Source organism: Dendrobates tinctorius, unplaced genomic scaffold, assembly GCF_039654945.1.
Source record: "Dendrobates tinctorius isolate UK_male_01 unplaced genomic scaffold, ASM3965494v1 ptg000199l, whole genome shotgun sequence".
Classification (NCBI taxonomy): domain Eukaryota; kingdom Metazoa; phylum Chordata; class Amphibia; order Anura; family Dendrobatidae; genus Dendrobates; species Dendrobates tinctorius.
In genome coordinates this window covers 13,023,893-13,043,123 of record NW_027361866.1, presented here as the reverse complement: position 1 = coordinate 13,043,123, position 19,231 = coordinate 13,023,893, and the positions used below count along the sequence as shown (strand labels likewise).

Genomic DNA, 19,231 nt, shown 5'->3' with positions numbered 1-19,231 from the left:
ACCCTTCAATAAAACATAGCTACTTTATTAGGAAAGAAATGAGCGGGACTGAAACCAATATTAATGTGACGCAAACAAGTGCACAACTTTATTAACTAAAAGTGGACCTCTATGAACCTCCTGTAAACCATTTTCCTTCCCATGCTCCAGGAGGTGCCAAGTTACCTAAACGGATTGACTTTGTCCTAGCTGCAGATTGTGCTCTTTTATTACATTGACTGTTAAAATATTGTTGACTTTATCCGTTATCACAGCTTTAGCTTCACGATATAGAGGGCTAGTAGTGACAGCCAATAAACCATCGTTTCTCAAACTCCAGTCTTCACGACCTCCCAACAGATCATGTTTTCAGCATTCCCTTAATATTGCAGTATTGGAATTATTTTGAAGGCATCAGAAATTGCCACAGGTTCTCTCACCTGTGCAATGCTAAGAGAATCCTGAAAATATAATTGGGGTCGTGAGGACTCGAGTTTGGGAAAAATTACAATAGATCTTTGCTGAAAATCACATTATAGCTTTTTCAAAGAAAAAAAGAGAAGATATGCAAAAACATGGATCACTTTAACAAATGACACACATTTTTATTCATACAACCCAAGCCAAGAAATCATAAACACTCCGAAAGGCTTTACAACAGTGACCAATAAATCATAATGGAATTATGGTCAAAACCAACCACATGGCACATAGATTATGTACATACACAAAAAAGTAGTAAGCTACCTACTATTGTGTCTAATTTGATTGGTTCATTGTGTTACACTGTACTATATCATTATAGGATATTTAGCATTTTTTTGAATGTACAGAAAACAAAACGCCCTTAACCTGCAGATATAGTTACTCTGCAGATCAATAGCTTTCGGAACCTGCCCAGCATCCAAACTTAGAGTATGCTGCTGGGCAGAAATTAACTTTATTCCTCCCGGCAGTGTTTGGTGTTTAGCCCCTTCATGACCAGAGGAATTTTCGTTTTTGCGTTTTCGTTTCTTGCTCCCCTTTTTTCCAGAGCCATAACTTTTTTATTTTCTGTCATATGGTCATGTGAGGGCTTGTTTTTTGCAGGACGAGTTGTACTTTTGAACTACATCATTGGTTTTATCATATTGTGTACTGGAAAACAGGAAAAAAAAAATTCAAGTGCGGTGAAATTGCAAAAAAATAATGAAATCCCACGCTTGTTTTTTGTCTTGCTTTTTTACTTTGTTCATTAAATGCTAAAACTGGTCATTACGAGATCATAGACACCAAACATGTCTAGGTTCTTTTTTATCTAAGAGGTGAAAAAAATTCTAAACTTTGTTTAAAAAAAAATTGTGCCATTTTCCAATACCCGTAGCGTCTCCATTTTTCGTGATCTTGGGTTGGGTGAGGGCTTATTTTTTGCGCGCCGAGCTGACGTTCTTAATGATACCATTTTGGTGCAGATACGTTCTTTTGATCGCCAGTTATTGCATTTCAATGCAATGTCGCGGCGACCAAGAAAAGTAATTCTGGTGTTTTTACTTTTTTCTCTCGCTACGCAGTTTAGTGATCAGGTTAATCCTTTTTTTTGTGGATAGATCAGGCAATTCTGAACGCGGCGATACCTAATATGTGTATGTTTGGGTTTTTTTTGTTTGTTTGTTTTATTTTGAATGGGGCAAAAGGGGGGTGATTTGAACTTTTTATTTTTTTGTATTTTTAAAAACTTTTTTTTTACTTTTTGCATGCTTCAATAGTCTCCATGGGAGACTAGAAGTTGCCATAACCCGAACTGCTCTGCTACATAGAGGCGATGATCAGATCGCCTATCTGTAGCAGAATTACTCACTCTCTATGAGCGCCGACCACTGATGACCCGCAATCATGTCACGCAATCATGGAAGTGCGTGTTAAATGCTGCTGTCAGAGTCTGACAGCGGCATTTAACGGGTTAACAGCAGTGGAGGATCGCAATTACTCCCGCGGCTGATAGCGGCACATGTCAGCTGTTCAAAACAGCTGACATGTGTCAGAAAAATGTGGGCTCACCACCAGAGCCCACATCAAAGGGAGGGTGTCTGACAATGGCGTATTATTATGCCCGATGTCGGAAAGGGGTTAGTCACGGGTGTGGCGCCGGCTTGTGTTCAGTCACTGCTCTGTGAATAGAAAGCGGCAGCTGCAACTGCTCCCCCCACACTGACTGACAGCAGCTCAGCATTGGGGCCAGTTGTCAGTCAGTGCCAGGGGCGCAGTTACAGCAGCCGCTTACTATACCCAGAGAGTTGACTGAACCCATGCTGACTCCTCCCCTATGACTTGAAGCCCAATGCTGCCGGGGGGGGGGATAACGTTCATTTCCTCCCAGCAGCGTGAATCTAAAGGCCCCGTCACACACAGCGATCTCGCGAGATCGCTGATTTTGTGACTCCACTGCGATCTCGCCAGCGAGATCGCTGTGTGTGACAGGGATCAGAGACCGCCCCCACCAGATATCGCTGATCGTGCTCGATCGGTCTGGGCCATTTTTTCATCGCTGGTCTCCCGCTGGCCAGCACGCATTGCTGTGTGTGGCAGCGAGAGACCAGCGATCAGCGAAGCTGGACGCTGGTTTTTAACATAAACATCGGGTATCCAGGAGCCGGTTTCCAAAGGTAAACCGTGTACGCCGGTTTCCAAGGTAAACAGCGGGTATCCAAGAGGCGCAGCTCCTGGATACCCGATGTTTATATTAGAAACCAGCTTGCTCGCTGCTCCTGATCGCTGGGGCTGTGTCTATGTAACAGCTCACCAGCGATCAGCCTAACGATGTCCCAGCGATCCCATCCATGTCGGATCGTTGGTGGGATCGCTGGTACATCGTTATGTGTAACGGGGCCTTAAGTGCAGGTGCCAGGCAGGTTAAAAACATTATTGACCTGCAAATTAACGCCATATCTGCAGGTTTCATGGTTCTCTTTAAAGAGAAGCCGTCACTTGGCATTAGTATGTAATTGCTTTATCTAGTCTAAATGTTTCTGTTCTCCCAAATTATTTTTTTTTAGCCTCTCTGTTGCTGATATATATCCCCTCATCATTCTGTGCAAAACTGGTGCTCTTAGGGGGAATGTGATCATCAACTTGTTTATATAGGATCTTCATGAGGATCATGCCTCTTGTGCTATCAAGACTAGATTTATATACAAGGAAATCAGGGGCCATATCTCACAAGCAGAGAGTCACAGGAGAAAAAAAATGATACCAGATTCAGGGGAACTGCGGCATTAAATGTTATGGCAGCTGCAAAACAGATAATTTGGCAAATCAATGCTGATACAAAATCTAAATCTATGCTATTTCTGACAGGTGAAAAACGTAAAGAGAACCCATCATGTGATAAAAGTTATTAACCTGTAGTTATAAAGTTCTGAACCTGCCCGGCACCTTCACAGAGAGCTCTGCTGCAGGATCAGGCCTTCAGTCAGAAGGATGCCACCGGCGCAGCATCAGCCACCACTCAGTGCATACTGAGTCGCGACTGTAACCGCATCCCTAGCATTGATGAATTGTGACCTTAGCATTAGAGCCTGCTGTCACACAGTGCCAGTGGCGTATTTACAGCTGTCTCTCACTATGGACTGAGTGGTGACCAAAGCTGTGCCGACCGCATCACTATGACCAAAAGCTCAAGCCTGCCGGGAAGAATTAAAGGGAACCTGTCAACAAGATTGTGCACAGTAACCTACACAAAATGTCAGGATGGCGCGATTATACTGATTAAAATGAAACCTTTGTTGATGAAATCCGTTTTGTGGTTCTTGTTTAATCTGTATTTGTAGTTTTCAGTTAATGAGCTTCTCGTGCTTCGGGGCGGCCTGTGGGTGGGTGGCTCTATGTGGTGTTCTATACTTACATATTCATATATATATGGGCTTATGACAGATCCTGATCGCTCAGTGACCTGCTCTCTATTTTGCACACTGCATATACTATTGTGGGCAGTGTGTCAATTAACTGAAAACTACAAATACAGATTAAACAACAACCACAAGACAGATTTCATCCACCAAGGTATCAGCAAAATCCTGCCGACAGGTTCGTTTTAAGTTCATTTCCTCTTGGCAGCGGGGCTGTCGGTGAGTGCGTCATGCAGGTTCAGAATGCTATTAGTCTGCAGATTAACCCCATATATGCTAGTCAATAATGTTTTTTTTTATGTGATCGGTTTCCTTTAATCTGATCAGAACGTTTATCAGCCATACCTTTTTGATTCAGTGACTTGTGATTTGTTGTCTACAGTGCTGTCGGAGACAGCCGAGTACTTTAGCGTGTGTGCACACACTGCGGATTGCTCTGCGGAATTTTCCGCACGGATTTAATGAAAACCGCAGGTAAATCCGCAGGTCAAAAGACCTGCGGTTTATCTGTAGTTTTTCTGCGGTTTAGCCTGCAGTTTTCCCCTGCTGTTTGACACATGCTATGGAGCAGGTGCCAAACCGCAGCAGAATCCGCACAAAGAAGTGACATGCTGCGGATTTGAAACCGCAGAAAAACCGCGCGGAAAATTCCACACCGTCTGCACTGTGGTTTCCATTTCCCATAGAATATTATGGTACTGTACACCGCAGCAAAAACTACTTCGGATCCGCAGGACCAAAACCGCTGTGGATCCACAGCAGAATCCGCAGTGTGCACACACCCTAACTCTTTCTCTGCCAGTCCCATAGACAATGAGCAGTGAGACCTCTGTTTTAGACCTCCATCCATGCCAATCCTTACGGCATAGCATATCTGACTCTATTGACTATAATAAACAGGACACGTGTATGATACTTTCTAATTGTGCAAACATCTCCGCAGATGTGTGGGGTCATAAATTCATCAGCTCCGCTCACCTCATATGCAGAATTAAGCATCAGATAAACCTTTAAGCAAATAGGTCTTCAACCTGTGTCCAGCTGTATGGCAACGCCAAAATGTTCACTATTTTTATAATTCCAGGGGACATGAAGGGAGCATATCGTAATTTTTTTTTTTTATTGTGGACTTTTTTTTTTATAATCCATAAAGAAAGAAACGCTTTGTGTACAACATTGTGGGTTGAGTGTGGATCTATATATAATACAACCAAGAAAATGGGGCTTTACTCATGAATTATGGCAATTCTTCTTATGATCATCAGTAATGTTTATTTCAGATTTATCTGTGCACTTATATTATGTGGCCATTAATTGTAAGTGATTTCTATATTTTTTTTAACTGTACATGTCATGAAGGAAAATCGGGAAACCTATCTCAATGGGAACGCTGCGTCTCTTTTGGGTTTTTTGGTGTAGAACGTTCTGTATGAAGCTTTTAGAAATCCGAGAGCTTAGTGCAAGAACGATCACATTCAGATGAATGGGAAGGATTTTCAGTTGCAGATATTTCTGTGTCAGTGTGAATAGATCCGTATGCGCTGTCAGAGTTATGCACATTGTCCCTGTGCTTTAGGGAAAATGTCTGTCTCACCAAGGTAAGGTAATAGGTAGCTGGTGCAATAAATGGAAGAGCAGCGAGAATGTAATGAATGTGGCATGATCAGATTGCAAGGACAACTGGAAATGACAGGTACTGCAGTTACTGTATAGTAATCTACTGCCCTGCACTGTCAATGTGGGTGGAAGCAACAGAGACGGCAATACAGAGGTACTCAGAAAAGAGCCTGCAATACAGAGGTACTCAGAAAAGAGCCTGCAATACAGAGGTACTCAGAAAAGAGCCTGCAATACAGAGGTACCCAGAAAAGAGCCTGCAATACAGAGGTACCCAGAAAAGAGCCTGCAATACAGAGGTACTCAGTAAAGAGCCTGCAATACAGAGGTACTCAGAAAAGAGCCTGCAATACAGAGGTACTCAGTAAAGAGCCTGCAATACAGAGGTACTCAGAAAAGAGCCTGCAATACAGAGGTACTCAGTAAAGAGCCTGCAATACAGAGGTACTCAGAAAAGAGCCTGCGATACAGAGGTACTCAGAAAAGAGCCTGCGATACAGAGGTACTCAGAAAAGAGAAAGCAATACAGAGGTACTCAGAAAAGAGCCTGCGATATAGAGGTACTCAGAAAAGAGCCTGCAATACAGAGGTACTCAGAAAAGAGCCTGCAATACAGAGGTACTCAGAAAAGAGCCTGCGATATAGAGGTACTCCGAAAAGAGCCTGCAATACAGAGGTACTCAGAAAAGAGCCTGTGATACAGAGGTACTCAGAAAAGAGCCTGCGATATAGAGGTACTCAGAAAAGAGCCTGCAATACAGAGGTACTCAGAAAAGAGAAAGCAATACAGAGGTACTCAGAAAAGAGCCTGTAATATAGAGGTACTCAGAAAAGAGCCTGTAATACAGAGGTACTCAGAAAAGAGCCTGTAATCCAGAGGTACTCAGAAAAGAGCCTGTAATACAGAGGTACTCAGAAAAGAGCCTGCGATACAGAGGTACTCAGAAAAGAGCCTGCAATACAGAGGTACTCAGAAAAGAGAAAGCAATACAGAGGTACTCAGAAAAGAGCCTGCGATATAGAGGTACTCAGAAAAGAGCCTGCAATACAGAGGTACTCAGAAAAGAGCCTGCGATATAGAGGTACTCCGAAAAGAGCCTGCAATACAGAGGTACTCAGAAAAGAGAAAGCAATACAGAGGTACTCAGAAAAGAGCCTGTAATACAGAGGTACTCAGAAAAGAGCCTGTAATACAGAGGTACTCAGAAAAGAGCCTGTAATACAGAGGTACTCAGAAAAGAGCCTGTAATACAGAAGACCTCTGAAAACATAGACTTCAATACAGAGATACTGAAAAAAAGAGACTGGAATACACAAGAACTCAGAAAACAGACTGCAATAAAGAAGCACTCAGAAAATAGGTTGCAATATAGAAGTCAGAAAAGACAGACTACAACACAAAAGCACTCGAAAGAGACTGCAATACAAAAGTACTCGGAAAAGAGACTGCAATACAGAACTCAGAAAGCAGAAGCTACAATACAGAAGATCCCAGAAAACTCTCTTGAAGAATTCTTTTGCAGGAGGAGACATCCATCCCAGACCCCAGGGTGGCTCCTGCAATCAGCAGCAGCAATGACAGCAGCAGCATGCCTGGCTTTATAGATTAAGCTCTGGGCTACAAGCTCTTCCTACAGATCCTATTTATGGCAGATCTGGATCTAAACTTAGAGTCAAAGAAACACAACAGAACTTGGAGAGCCACAAGACCCTGCACTTACAACTTGTATAGGAGGAGGCAGGATCCCTCCTGATCTATATAGTGGGAGTGGGGGGCGGCAGGGGGCGAGACAAAGGCATTGGAGAGCCTCAAGCTACAAACCTACAGAAGCGAAAGGAAACCCCCTCCACCTACAGAGTGAAGGGCAATCCTGTGCACCTACACACAAGCAAGCCTTCAGCTAGGAGGGGGCTTCCATCCAACCCCATTAATAAAGGGGAGAGCACGACGAGAGGAGGAGGACTTCCCAAATCATCAAGGAGAGACCCTGAACTTCAGTCCTTGGAAATGTAGGCAACCATATAAGAATCCCAGGCTGCAGCATGTAGCAGATGACTGAACAGCAGCACGTATGCTTCCCTCAGCTCCTTCTCCTGCAGTTGTTGCTCCTTGAGCTGAGCTGAAGGAGACGTCTCCAGTGAAGGAGGACACAGCACCTCCTGGATCCTGGCTGCAGAACTTCTTGGTGCATCTTCCAGGATGAAGCACATATGGTTTTGTTTTTTTTAAAACCCAGGACCAAAAAACATCCGGAGGTGATTGGTCCATTCAAGAACCTCCCTCATCATCTTTGGAGTAATTGTAAGTTGTCTTGTACCTGGATGTGCCCTGATTCCTAAACTCAGTGAGGACCTTAGACTTGTTCAGATGGTTCATTTAATGTGTTTTTACGTATCCCCCTAAGCTGTGGACACACTGTCCAGAAATGAACCTGGGATTTCTCCTTACTTTCAGACATCTCCTCTGGATCCTCCTAGGTAAGAAACTCCCCAGCATGGAATCTTTCACCCAATCTTTAAAATATGCATTTGTACCTGTGAATGCTAGGTGTGACTACTGACTTCTAAATGCTTCTAATTATAATGATCTTCATGTCACCACCCTAAGATGTTCCTATCATGCTCCAAGTAGTTGTGTGAGTGACACATCTGACAATCACTTGGTGCCTGTCTTCCTGTATAACCTACCTTGTTACCTTATTTAGACGACATTATGCTTCTTATTACTAGTGAGAACATATTTAGAATATTAATTATTTTAATGTGTGTAGAAAGCAGTGACTTTTAAGTTTGTGTGGTACAATATCACAGAATTCTTGGGTGTCAGATTGTCTTTTCTTGTCTGATGTCCACTGTAGACAGGTAGCTGTTGATATACATATATATATGCAATATATATATATATATAGTTATATATGCTCCATTTTTTTTCTTTTTACTATATCCAGTAATGACTGGCATTCTCCAGTCATCAGATAGCAAAAAGAAAGGTGGCTAATCTTGGTAGCAATGTAGTATGCCCATTATACCATGGACCACTTTGTACCATTTGCGCTGGTTGTAAATTCTGGCGGTTTTGATGCATTTTTTTTCTCCCAATAAGTTTAAAAATGTATTTCATCCTGTGGGATCAAAAAAAAATCTGTGTGCATGTTTAAAAAAAAAAAAAAAAAAAAAAAAAAAGCTATTGCTAAAGTTCACCATAGAAATTTGGACAGATTTCAAAATGTCCCCAATTTTTGGCAATTTGACTATTTTTGCAAACTGATAATTGTCAAAAATTATTAAAGATTTTGATGTATTGTAAAGGTTTTTTTTTTTTTAATCTGGTAGTCCTCCATAACGGAATGTTTGTGGTACAATCTGAATTTTTGGGATGACTGATAGTTCCACATTTAGCAGAGAGAAAAAATATCTTTTTTAATAATATGTATTTAAAGAAAGCGATGGCAAAGAAGTAATTTAATGGTGTACCATATAGTAATCACTATAGCGATACAGCTGAAAAATCATCTGGCGGTGGACTACCTGTTATTGAGCATTGGGACTGGCATAGGAATTACAGAGTTACCTCCATAAATTACACATTTTCTGAAATTTCCTTATATAATTTCATGAAAGGACTGAGATCCTACTTTACCTGGAATAGATTTTTTTTTATAATGCGTCCATGGGTACATCTTTAAGAGGACCTGCCATCAGGATCATCCATGTTAAACCAACAGTATTGGCAGAATGGCGTTGTCACACTGAGGTAATACATTCCTTTAGTCTAGAAATCTGCAGCCTTCTTTTCGTTAAAATTTCATGATAAATTTTGGTTTCCTCTGCGCTTCGGGGTGGGACTTGTGGGTGGGACTGTGATAAATGCAACAGAGGTAGCGGAGGGGCCGTGGCTGAGACCTCTAAGCTGAAGACCCTATCCTCAGTCCTGCCCCAAAGTGCCAAGGAAACTGAAATTTATCATGAAAATTTAATGAAAAATTGGCTGCAGATATTTACACTAAGTCCGGGGTCACACTTGCAACTGCAATGCGAGAAACTCGCACATCCATACCCGGCACTGCCGCCGGCGGTTTGGACCGGAGCATTCAGCTGCATTGAAAGACACGCAGCCGCACACTCCGGTCCCGAGTGCCTGCGGTAGTGAGGGGAATTGATGCGACTTTCTAGCATTGCACTCGCAAGTGTAACCCCAGCCTAAAGGTATGTATAAGAAATCAGTATGACAGCGCCATTCTGCTCATACGTTTAGTTTAACATTGGATGATCCTGATGACAGGTTCTCTTTATATGTAACTAGTAAACAGATGATCTAAGTCACTGAAACAGGTGTCTGAAGCAGTAGGGAAGAACATTTATTACCTCCCTCCTATAGGCTGTGATGAGGTACAGGACCGTATCAAGTGGTTTAAATCAAAATCTGTAGAGGAACAAATTTGTCCCTTTTGATGCCGTCTAATAAGAGTAAAGCTGGCCTGATTTTGGTGGGACTTGCTAACCGTCTAGTGAGTATAGAGGCCTCCAGGCTCTCCCATGGCTGGAAAGAAAGATTAAGTAAAGTTCTGAACCTCGTATATATTGGTTGGGAGTAAGAGGAATCAGCTAAACGAGCCTAATATATATGCCCAGCCTAAAGGACAAATATGCATTAGACCAATGTTCCCCAACTCCGGTCCTCCACCAACAGGTCAAGTTTTCAGGATTTCTTAAGTATTGCTCAGGTGATAATTGCATCACCTGGACAGGTAAGAATTCAATCACCTGTGCAATATTAAGGAAATCCTGAAAACATGACCTATTGGTGGCTCTTAAGGACTGGAGTTGGGGAACACTACATTAGACTAACGCCGATCCATCCTGCCGACATTGGCAGACTTGTCCAACATTCTAATGTGTATAGGAACCTTGTCACTCTCCCGATAGAGATCTCGGATTGATCTAGTACTCTTATTTTGGAGTGCCCATCCTTTTTGTTCTCGATGAGTTAAGTTGACACCTGGTCGTGGCTCTTTCATAGTGAACACTTCTGGGTATGGAGTCATCAAGAGAGTTAGTTGTCAGATGAAAGATCCATCAAACTATTGGTCAGCCAACAACTATCTGCCGCGTATGGGGGGTCTTCAGTCAGCTTTGCAGTAGGATCATTTTCTTGTTTGCAGCCAGAGCTACTACATCCGATACCAGGTTTTTTTTTAGATCCATTGTCCCTATAAATGCACATTGTCTGGTTACTTCAGATTATGTTGAAGTAAGCCTCTTTTCACTCCTGGGGAGGCTTAGTTGTCAGTTCCATCACATTTGTTGGGCATAACAGAACAGCATAGACACCACAACAGAAACCATGAGGGACTTCTTGTGAGCCTATATAGTCTGTTGAAAAACAAATGATCAGTTGTTAGATGAATTCTGTAGTGAATCTGTTGAATCTTTTCTTGAATATTATTAAAAACATCCTTTCCTCCTTGGACTGACGTTGTAAACGCTTCCTTGTCCAACTTTGAGAAATTCTGATAGCTAAAGTGGCTACACAAGGATAAAAGTGGTTTATTTTTACGTCTATTTTGTACTAAACAAAGCTTGGGCGCCCTTGCTCATCAGGGCCAATGTCATTGTCAAGGGAGGAGGATGAGGTGAGCTGTGACAGTCACTTAGTGAACAGTGGATACTCTGTTATCTACTGTGTGCAGAGGTGTCACCTTTCATTGTAATCCTGCCTATGATGATAACGAGACTACTGAAATCTTCTGTACAGAACAGTTAATATGAGTTTAGTATAAGGCTCAGTGGCCAATGTGAAAATTGCAAGACTTCTGTTTTTTTCCTTTTAATATAGTTAGTGAAATAGAAAAATTAGACAAAAAAGGCCAAATTAAAAAAAAAGCAAAAAAAACTTTAATTACACGTTTCTTTTGGACTGTGCAATCAAAATGGTTTTATAAATGTTGTTATGCATTTATAATTTTTACCTATTTTCCCCACAATGGCAGCATATAAAAATCAAATACTAAATGTAACAATGAAGCCAACAATACCTGTATATCAAAGGAGTGCTAACCAAAGTGTGTGTAAGACAAATGCAATTAAAAAAAGAGGAAGACGAGTACAAAAGATTGATTGTATTTTCTACATTTAAACAATATAAATATTAGGTAACAAAGACCTAGACAAAACAAATAAAAACATGTAAAATTCCATTTTTCCATAGCCAAAAATTTGCACTGTGTACAACTCATATGACTGGCATGATAACCCATAGTGCCATGTAAATGTGGTGGATATACGACAAGTATGAATGGACAATACCGCTAAAGTGATGTCAATTAGTATTCATTAAAGAAAAAAAGCGCAATGTACAGACAATAAATAGTGCAATATCAAAACAATATATTAAAGAAAATAACCAATAGCTTATTGGTGCAAGAAAGTGCCATGTGCCGAGTCTCCCAAGTAGATTGGCTCTTAGAAAAAGCAACATATGGGAAAGAAGACACTACGTGTATCGCCACAGGAGGCGGCTTCACCCCAATGACAATTTGACAATTTTTGGACTAGGAATCAGGGTCTGGCAAATTATAAATGTTATGATTTGTCTTATTTATGTATTTGGTTTTGTTACTTAATAAAGATTGAGATGTTTCAAATTTAGGAAGAACAAAGAATCTTTTGTGCACGTTTTCCGCTTTTTTTGAGTAACACATAAAAATCAGTGTTGCTTAGAATTTAAACTGTGCATAAACGGTAAAATTGGCGTGCTGCCCGGACTTCACACTGTGCAATTATGTGTTACCTGATTTTAAAAAAATAGGTCATTTTCTAATTAAACATCCCTTTAAGTCAGGAAAGGCATAGTGAAGTGTTGAAAGAAGGCAAAGGGTGAGTGCACACAGTGCGGAATCATCTGCGGATTTTTCCGCCCGGATTTGCAGGTAAAGTGACCTACGGTTTACCTGCAGTTTTCCCCTGCGGTTTGACACCTGGCCAATGGAACAGGTGACAAATCGCAGCAGAATCCGCAGAAAGAATTGACATGCTGTGGATTTAAAACCGCGGAAAAATCCGCAGCATGTGCACTGCGGTTTTTAAATTCCATTGATTTGCAATGTACTGTACAATGCCAGCGGATCTGCTGCGGATCTGCGGGGCCTAATCCGCTGCGGATCCGCAGCAGAATGCGCAACGTGTGCACATACCCTAAGGCTGTGTGTACACATAGAAAACTGTGCTGCAATTCCTGATGTGTTGGTCGGAAAATTACTGTGTAAAATACACACGATTTTGTTACGGTTTTTACATGCATTTTTGGTGCAGATTTTTCCCCACTCATTAACATGGGGTGAAATATGCAGCAAAAACCATGATAGAATTGACATGCTGCAGATTTACATCTGCAAGGAAAAGTGTAAGCAATGTGTACGTAAGGCTATTTGCACACGGTGTGGATTCTGCTGCGGATCCGCAGCGTTTCTGCAGCTGCGGGTCCGCAGCAGATTTAGGTGCGTTGTACAGTACCATTGTTTTCAATGGTAAACTGGAAAACGCAGTGCACATGCTGCGGATTTTTCCCCGCGGTTTTGCTGCAGTTTACAATCCGCAGCATGTCAATTCTTTTGTCCAGAAACGCTGCGGTTTCACACCTCATCCATTATGAGGTGTAAAACCGCAGATAAACCGCAGGACTTTAGTCCTGCAGATTTATCTGCGGTTTTCACTACAAAATCCACAGAGGCAAAAAACTCCGTGTGCACATAGCCTAAGACTTCAGGAATCTCATTCACTTTGCTGGTACTAGGTAATCCTTGTGACAAATGTGCATAAAAAAGCGCAACAAAAACACATGTTCTCAGACCCTAATGTGTGCACACGTTGCGAATTGCTGTGTGGATTTTTCAGCATGGAATCTGCATCTTTTGGCAGAATCCGCAGGATTTTGTGTGGATTTCGCCTGCATTTTTACACCTGCGGATTTCTATAATGGAATGGGTGTAAAACGCTGCGGAATCCTCACAAAGAATTGACATGTTGCGGGAAGTGAACCGCTGTGGATTCCGTGCAGAATTTTCCGCAGCATGTGCACAGCCAATTTTTTTTTGTACTGTAAATCTCTTGCAGATCCGCAGCAAATCTGCAACGTGTGCGCATACCCTAAGGCTGTGTTCACATGTTGCATTTTTGCTGCTTTTTTTTTTCTCTTACAGGCAAAACCTGCTCTCTTGGCAATGAAGAAGCTGCTTACAAAAAGCATGGTTTGCTGCATTTTTGTTGCCTCTTGTGCATGCTGGTAAAGTTTAGTGCCTCCAAAAAATCACGATGCAAATTCCTTTAGCCTTTTGCACCAAAACTGCGGCAAAACCCAATACCTGCATTTTTGGCTGCGTTTTTCCTGCCTTTTTGAACTTACCCATTACTTTTATGGGTGAAAAACACTGCAAAAGCGCTTAAAGAATGCTGCAAAAAATAACATGCTGCAGTTTGCAAAAGAAAAAGCAGCAGTTTTCCAAATCAGTCAGGTAAAAAAAACAAACAATGTGTTTGCACGAGATTTCTGAAATCTGCTGGTGGCTAGTACTGTAAAACACAGGTTAAAATAACGTAGTAAAAATGCAACATGTGAACATGGCCTTAGAGTGAGGAGTACCTGCGCGTGAACTGATACAATAACCGAAACCTGCAAATTCCATTATTTAAGGTCATAAATGTGCAAGCTTCACTTTTAAAGGTCTTAACTATTGGAGAATCTTGTGGAAAACATTTGACATACTTCTAGTACGTGCCTTTATATTATTTTTACAGGGTGGCATCTGTATTTGTGAATTTGTGAGATGTTATTTATATGCTGGGTATTATGGTTGTACTAAAGAATAAGAATAAATAAGAGGTTGCTAAGAATCCAGTGTCGGAAAATGTAAGTACACGCTGGTAACTTGATCGTTCTTCGGGTTCATTGGATTTACAGTGCTGCCCAGGACGCCCGCTCAGGTTGCCTCGGTAATAAATATTATTCAGCGGCAGGTAAGTGGGTTAGCAGACGTTTTCCTGACCAGACCTGACCCCCCATTAATAGCCCCCTGGATAAAATGAGCAATCTGTTTGTAATCATAAAACATCTCCAGCTAACCACAGGCCGCTCACCTTCAGAAATGGAGTTAGAGCATTTGTTTAATCTCATGCCTACTTGTTTGAGACTTTCTTTCACTATGTGTGTTCCGTATAGAAGTCTCTCCTTGCACGAAAATTACTTTACTTTTTTTTTAAACATTTTGCTCCAGAACAATGCATTCCTAAGGTCTGCAAGTGTCACACAACAAATGATGTCTAAAGTCACTGGTCTGCAATGCTACTTTATATTATTATTATTATTATTATTATTATTTATTTATATAGCACCATTGGCTCCATGGTGCTGTACATGAGAAGGGGTTACATATGAATTACAGATGTCACTTACAGTAAACAAACTTACAATGACAGACTGATACAGAGGGGAGAGAGGACACTGCCCTTTCGGGCTTACATGCTACAGGATGGTGGGGAAGGAGACAGTAGGTTGGTGGGTAGCAGCAGTTCCGGTGTTGATTGTGGTGATATCTCCGGTGGTGGTGAGGAGGTAGTGGGGTCATTGCAGGCTGTAGGCTTTCTTGAAGAGGTGGGTTTTCAGGTTCCGTCTGAAGGATCCGAGTATGGTTGATAGTCGGACATGTTGGGGCAAAGAATTCCAGAGGATGGGGGCTATTCGGGAGAAGTCTTGGAGGCGGTTGGGTGAGGAGCGAATAAATGTGGAGGAGAGAAGGAGGTCTTGGGAGGATCGGAGATTACGTGAGGGAAGGTATCGGGAGATTAGTTCAGAGACATATGGGGGAGACAGGCGATTCCCACTTATATGTAAATCAAGCTTTACCACTTTGAGCTTCAAACTCGTTGCTTCTCTGTGTTCTGCCAGTGGATGGGAAGCTGAATACCCATAATGACCGAAAGACATCTCGTACCTAAGAGATAGAGACAAAAGATAAAAATATGGGCATGTAGAGGACGCAGAAGTGGGCCCCTGTGCAAGAACATTATATGGCCCATTTGCAGTTCAATAACTGTATATTGCACAACAACCTGCTTCCATGGCCCAAAATCGGCACTGGGATACAACCCATATGACTGGCATGATAAGCAATAGTGCCATGTAAATGTAGTGGATATCCGAGATAAGTATGAATGGACAATATCTCTAAAGTGATGTCAATTAGTATTCAGTAAAGAAAAAAGTTCCAATGCACATGTACAGACAATAAATAGTGCAGTATCAAAAGAATATATTAAAGAAAATTAGCAATAGCTATGTGCAAGAAAGTGCCATGTGCCGAGTCTACCAAGTAGATTGGCTCATAGAAAAAGCATCATATGGGAAAGAAGACCCTACGTGTATCGCCACAGGAGGTGGCTTCACCCCCGTGCCAATTTTGGGCTAAGAAACAGGGTCTGGCAAATTATAAATGTTATTATTTGTCTTATTTATGTATTTGATTTTGCATTTGATCATAATGCCCAATTCTTCCTGCTTTGGAGGTGAAGTGGCCCCCTTATCACTTTGGCTGATACTGTACACCAATGGTATGTCCGCCCCTGCCTCTGTGTCCACATGGATGCTGATCGATGTGTCAGCAGTGCAGGGCTGTGATCATGTGTTATTTTCAAGCCGTCTTTATAGCCAAACTAGGAATAGATTCAAGTAGCAGATATAAAATCATTTCATTTTTACATACTGTATATTTCCCCTCCCTTTACATTCAGTTTAAATACCATTGACAAAAACATCAAATTATGTGTTTTTAACACAGTTCGAAATGTGGATGTGGTTTGTAGGAAAGGAAAAAGGCTTATCCGGTCATTATATGGGCTGATGCACCAATGTATAGTTGGGCTCAAAAGTTTACATACCCCGGCAGAATTTTTGCTTTCTTGGCCTATTTTCAGAGAATATGACTGATAAAGCCAAAACTTTTTCTCCACTCTTGGTTAGTTGTTGGGTGAAGCAATTTATTGTCATACTACTGTGTTTTCTCTTTTTAAATCATAATGACAACCCAAAACATCCAAATGACCCTGATCAAAAGTTCACATACCCCATTTCTTAATACCGTGTATTTCCCCCTCTAACATCATTGACAGCTTGAAGTCTTTTGTGGTGTTTCTGGTTGAGGTTCTTTATTTTCTCAGACGGTAAAGCTTCCCACTCTTCTTGGCAAAAATCCTCCAGTTCCTGTAAATTCCTGGGCTGTCTAGTATGAACTGCACTCTTGAAATCTCCCCAGAGTGGCTCAATGATATTAAGGTCAGGAGACTGAGAAGCCCAATCCAGAACCTTCACTTTGTTCTGCTGTAGCCAATGACAGGTCGACTTTGACTTGTGTTTTGGATCGTTGTCATGTTGGAACGTCCAAATACATCCCATGCACAGCTTCCGGGCTGATGATTGCAAATTTGCCTCCAGTATTTGCTGATAACTTGCTGCATTCATCTTTCCTTCAACTTTGAAAAAGTTTCCTGTGCCTTTGTGGCTCACACATCCCCAAAACATCAGCAATCCACCTCCATGCTTTTGTCACGATCCGTGCTGGATTGTGACAGATAAAAGCACATGTAACCTTTTTTTTCCTTTAAACTGTTTGCTTAAAGTTAGTTTTGCCCCCGGTGGCCATTAGGGTCATTACACAGTGGTGTCTTTAGTTCTAGTTTTGCCCCCGGTGGTGGTTAGTATTATTACACGGGAATCACTAGCAGGTGTGATTGCTCTGGCTCTTGCCTATAAAGGAGAGTCAGGTGGTCTCACTCACTCTTGGTGATATTGGTCATTTCCAACCATCCTTGGTGGAGGAAGGAGCTAGAGAAGAGTTCCTTGCAGCTCAGTCAGAGTCCTGGTGTGGAAGGAGCAACAGTGAGGAGTTCCTTGCAGCTCTGTCAAAGCTTTGGTGAAGTAACATCTATTCAGGAGGAAAGCTGTGCTCAGGTGCTGGACTCGGTTGCTGGGAGCAATAGCAACAGAGCAAAGCTAAGTGGTTTTTCCTTGTTTGTAACTTTCCTTATGTGTGTTTTAGTGCAGTGGTGAGATTAGTTTCTGCACCGTCCAATTCATTAGAAAGGGATAGGTGCAGGGCGAGCTAGGGTTTTTAGGTATCCTGCTCGTCGCCAGGTGCAGAACCTGCTTAGGGACGGTCAGGAGTGTAGAAACACTGACTCAGGGGAGTGCAGGAGGTCTCTACGTCCCCGTTCCCTATTGCAGGGCCCTCCATTGTATCGGTTTCCCTGGTGTTTCCCTTAACTCTGTAAATTCGCTCTGCTGGATGCGATGTATCCAGATGCATGTGTAATTATTGAAATTCGCCTGCTGGAGGCAGTGTATCCGGCTGCACATTACATTGTTTAAATTCGCCCTGCTGGAGGCGGAGTATCCAGGGTCACGGGTGTCATAGAAATTCGCCCTACTGGAGGCGGTGTATCCAGTCATCCGTGACATCACAGCTTTACTGTAGGAATGGTGTTAATTTCATCATAGGCCTGTTTTCCCGCTCTCCAAATGTAACATTTATGGTTGTGGCCAAAAAGTTAAATTTTTGTCTCATCACTCCAAATTACCTTGTTCCAGAAGTTTTGAGGCTTGTCTTTGTGCTGTTTTGCGTATTGTAGGCGAAATACTTTGTGACATTTGGCAGTACTGGTGACTCGACCATTCAGCCTATTTTTCTTCAAGTGAGTCCTTATTGTGCATCTTGAAACAGCCACACTGCTAGTTTTCAGAGAGTCCAGTATTTCAGCTGATGTTATTTATGGGTTTTTCTTTGCATCCTGAACAATTTTCCTGGCAGTTGTGCACAAAATTTTTGTTGGTCTACCTGACCTTGGTTTTTGTTTTTACAGAGCCCCTGATTTTCCATTTGTTAATCACAGTTTGAACATTGCTGACTGGCATTATCAATTCCTTGGATATCTTTTTGTATCCCTTTCCTGTTTTATACAGTTCAACTACCTTTTCCCATAGATCCGTTGACAGTTCTGTTGCTTTCCCCATGACTTACAATCCAGAAACGTCAGTGGCTGGATGAAAGGTGCAAGAGTCTGTCTGGATCTTAGAAACTTATTCAGCTTTTATGCACACATACTGATTACAAGCAAACAGGTCACAGGTGAGGGTGTTGCCTATAGTATCCATTCAAACCAATTTGTGTGCACTTCTGTGCACATTATCAGGCCAAAATCACCAGGGTATGTAAACTTTCGATCATGGTCAGTTGGATGTTTTGGGTTGCCATTATGATTTAAAAAGAGAAAACATAGTTTGACAATAAATGGCTTCACCCAACCACTAACCATGAGTGGAGAAAAAGTTTTGGTGTTATTATTCATATTCTCTGAGAAAAAGGCCAAGAAAGCAAAACTTCTGCCAGGGTTTGTAAATGTTTGAGCACAACTGTATATACAAATTTTGACTCAAAATATTGATCTTCTAAAAAGTCAACCAAGAGCAAAAGTACCTAAATATATGCCAGATTTATTATACTGTACAGTAGGATTGAGCAACACTATTCTCAGGACCCTGATTCAGCAGCCACATCGGTGATCCATGGTAGCAAGATCAGAGATCTGCGAGCCTCCTCCTACCTGCCGGCATCCTCAGTGTCTTCATTTGTAGGCTTGGTACCACATCATGTGTCACACTGCAATGATGGCATCAAGCTGAACCCTATAAACAAAAGAGGCTCTGA

The 19,231-nt window shown here is 41.8% G+C and overlaps 1 protein-coding gene across 5 annotated transcripts in view; it reads left to right on the top strand.

Moving 5' to 3' along the window:
- The first annotated feature begins 5,611 nt into the window (after positions 1-5,611).
- RAMP1 (receptor activity modifying protein 1) overlaps positions 5,612-19,231 on the top strand; it is a 128,570-nt gene continuing 114,950 nt past the window's right edge. For 4 of the 5 annotated variants that reach the window (XR_012221935.1, XR_012221936.1, XR_012221934.1 and 1 more), the window contains exon 1: positions 5,612-7,958. Coding sequence is in view for 1 of the 5 variants with exons in the window: in XM_073553246.1 (XP_073409347.1) it covers positions 7,907-7,958 (52 nt within the window). In the remaining 4 variants the exon portion in view is untranslated. The remainder of the gene's footprint in view (positions 7,959-19,231) is intronic. The other variant, XM_073553246.1, reaches the window with a different exon arrangement.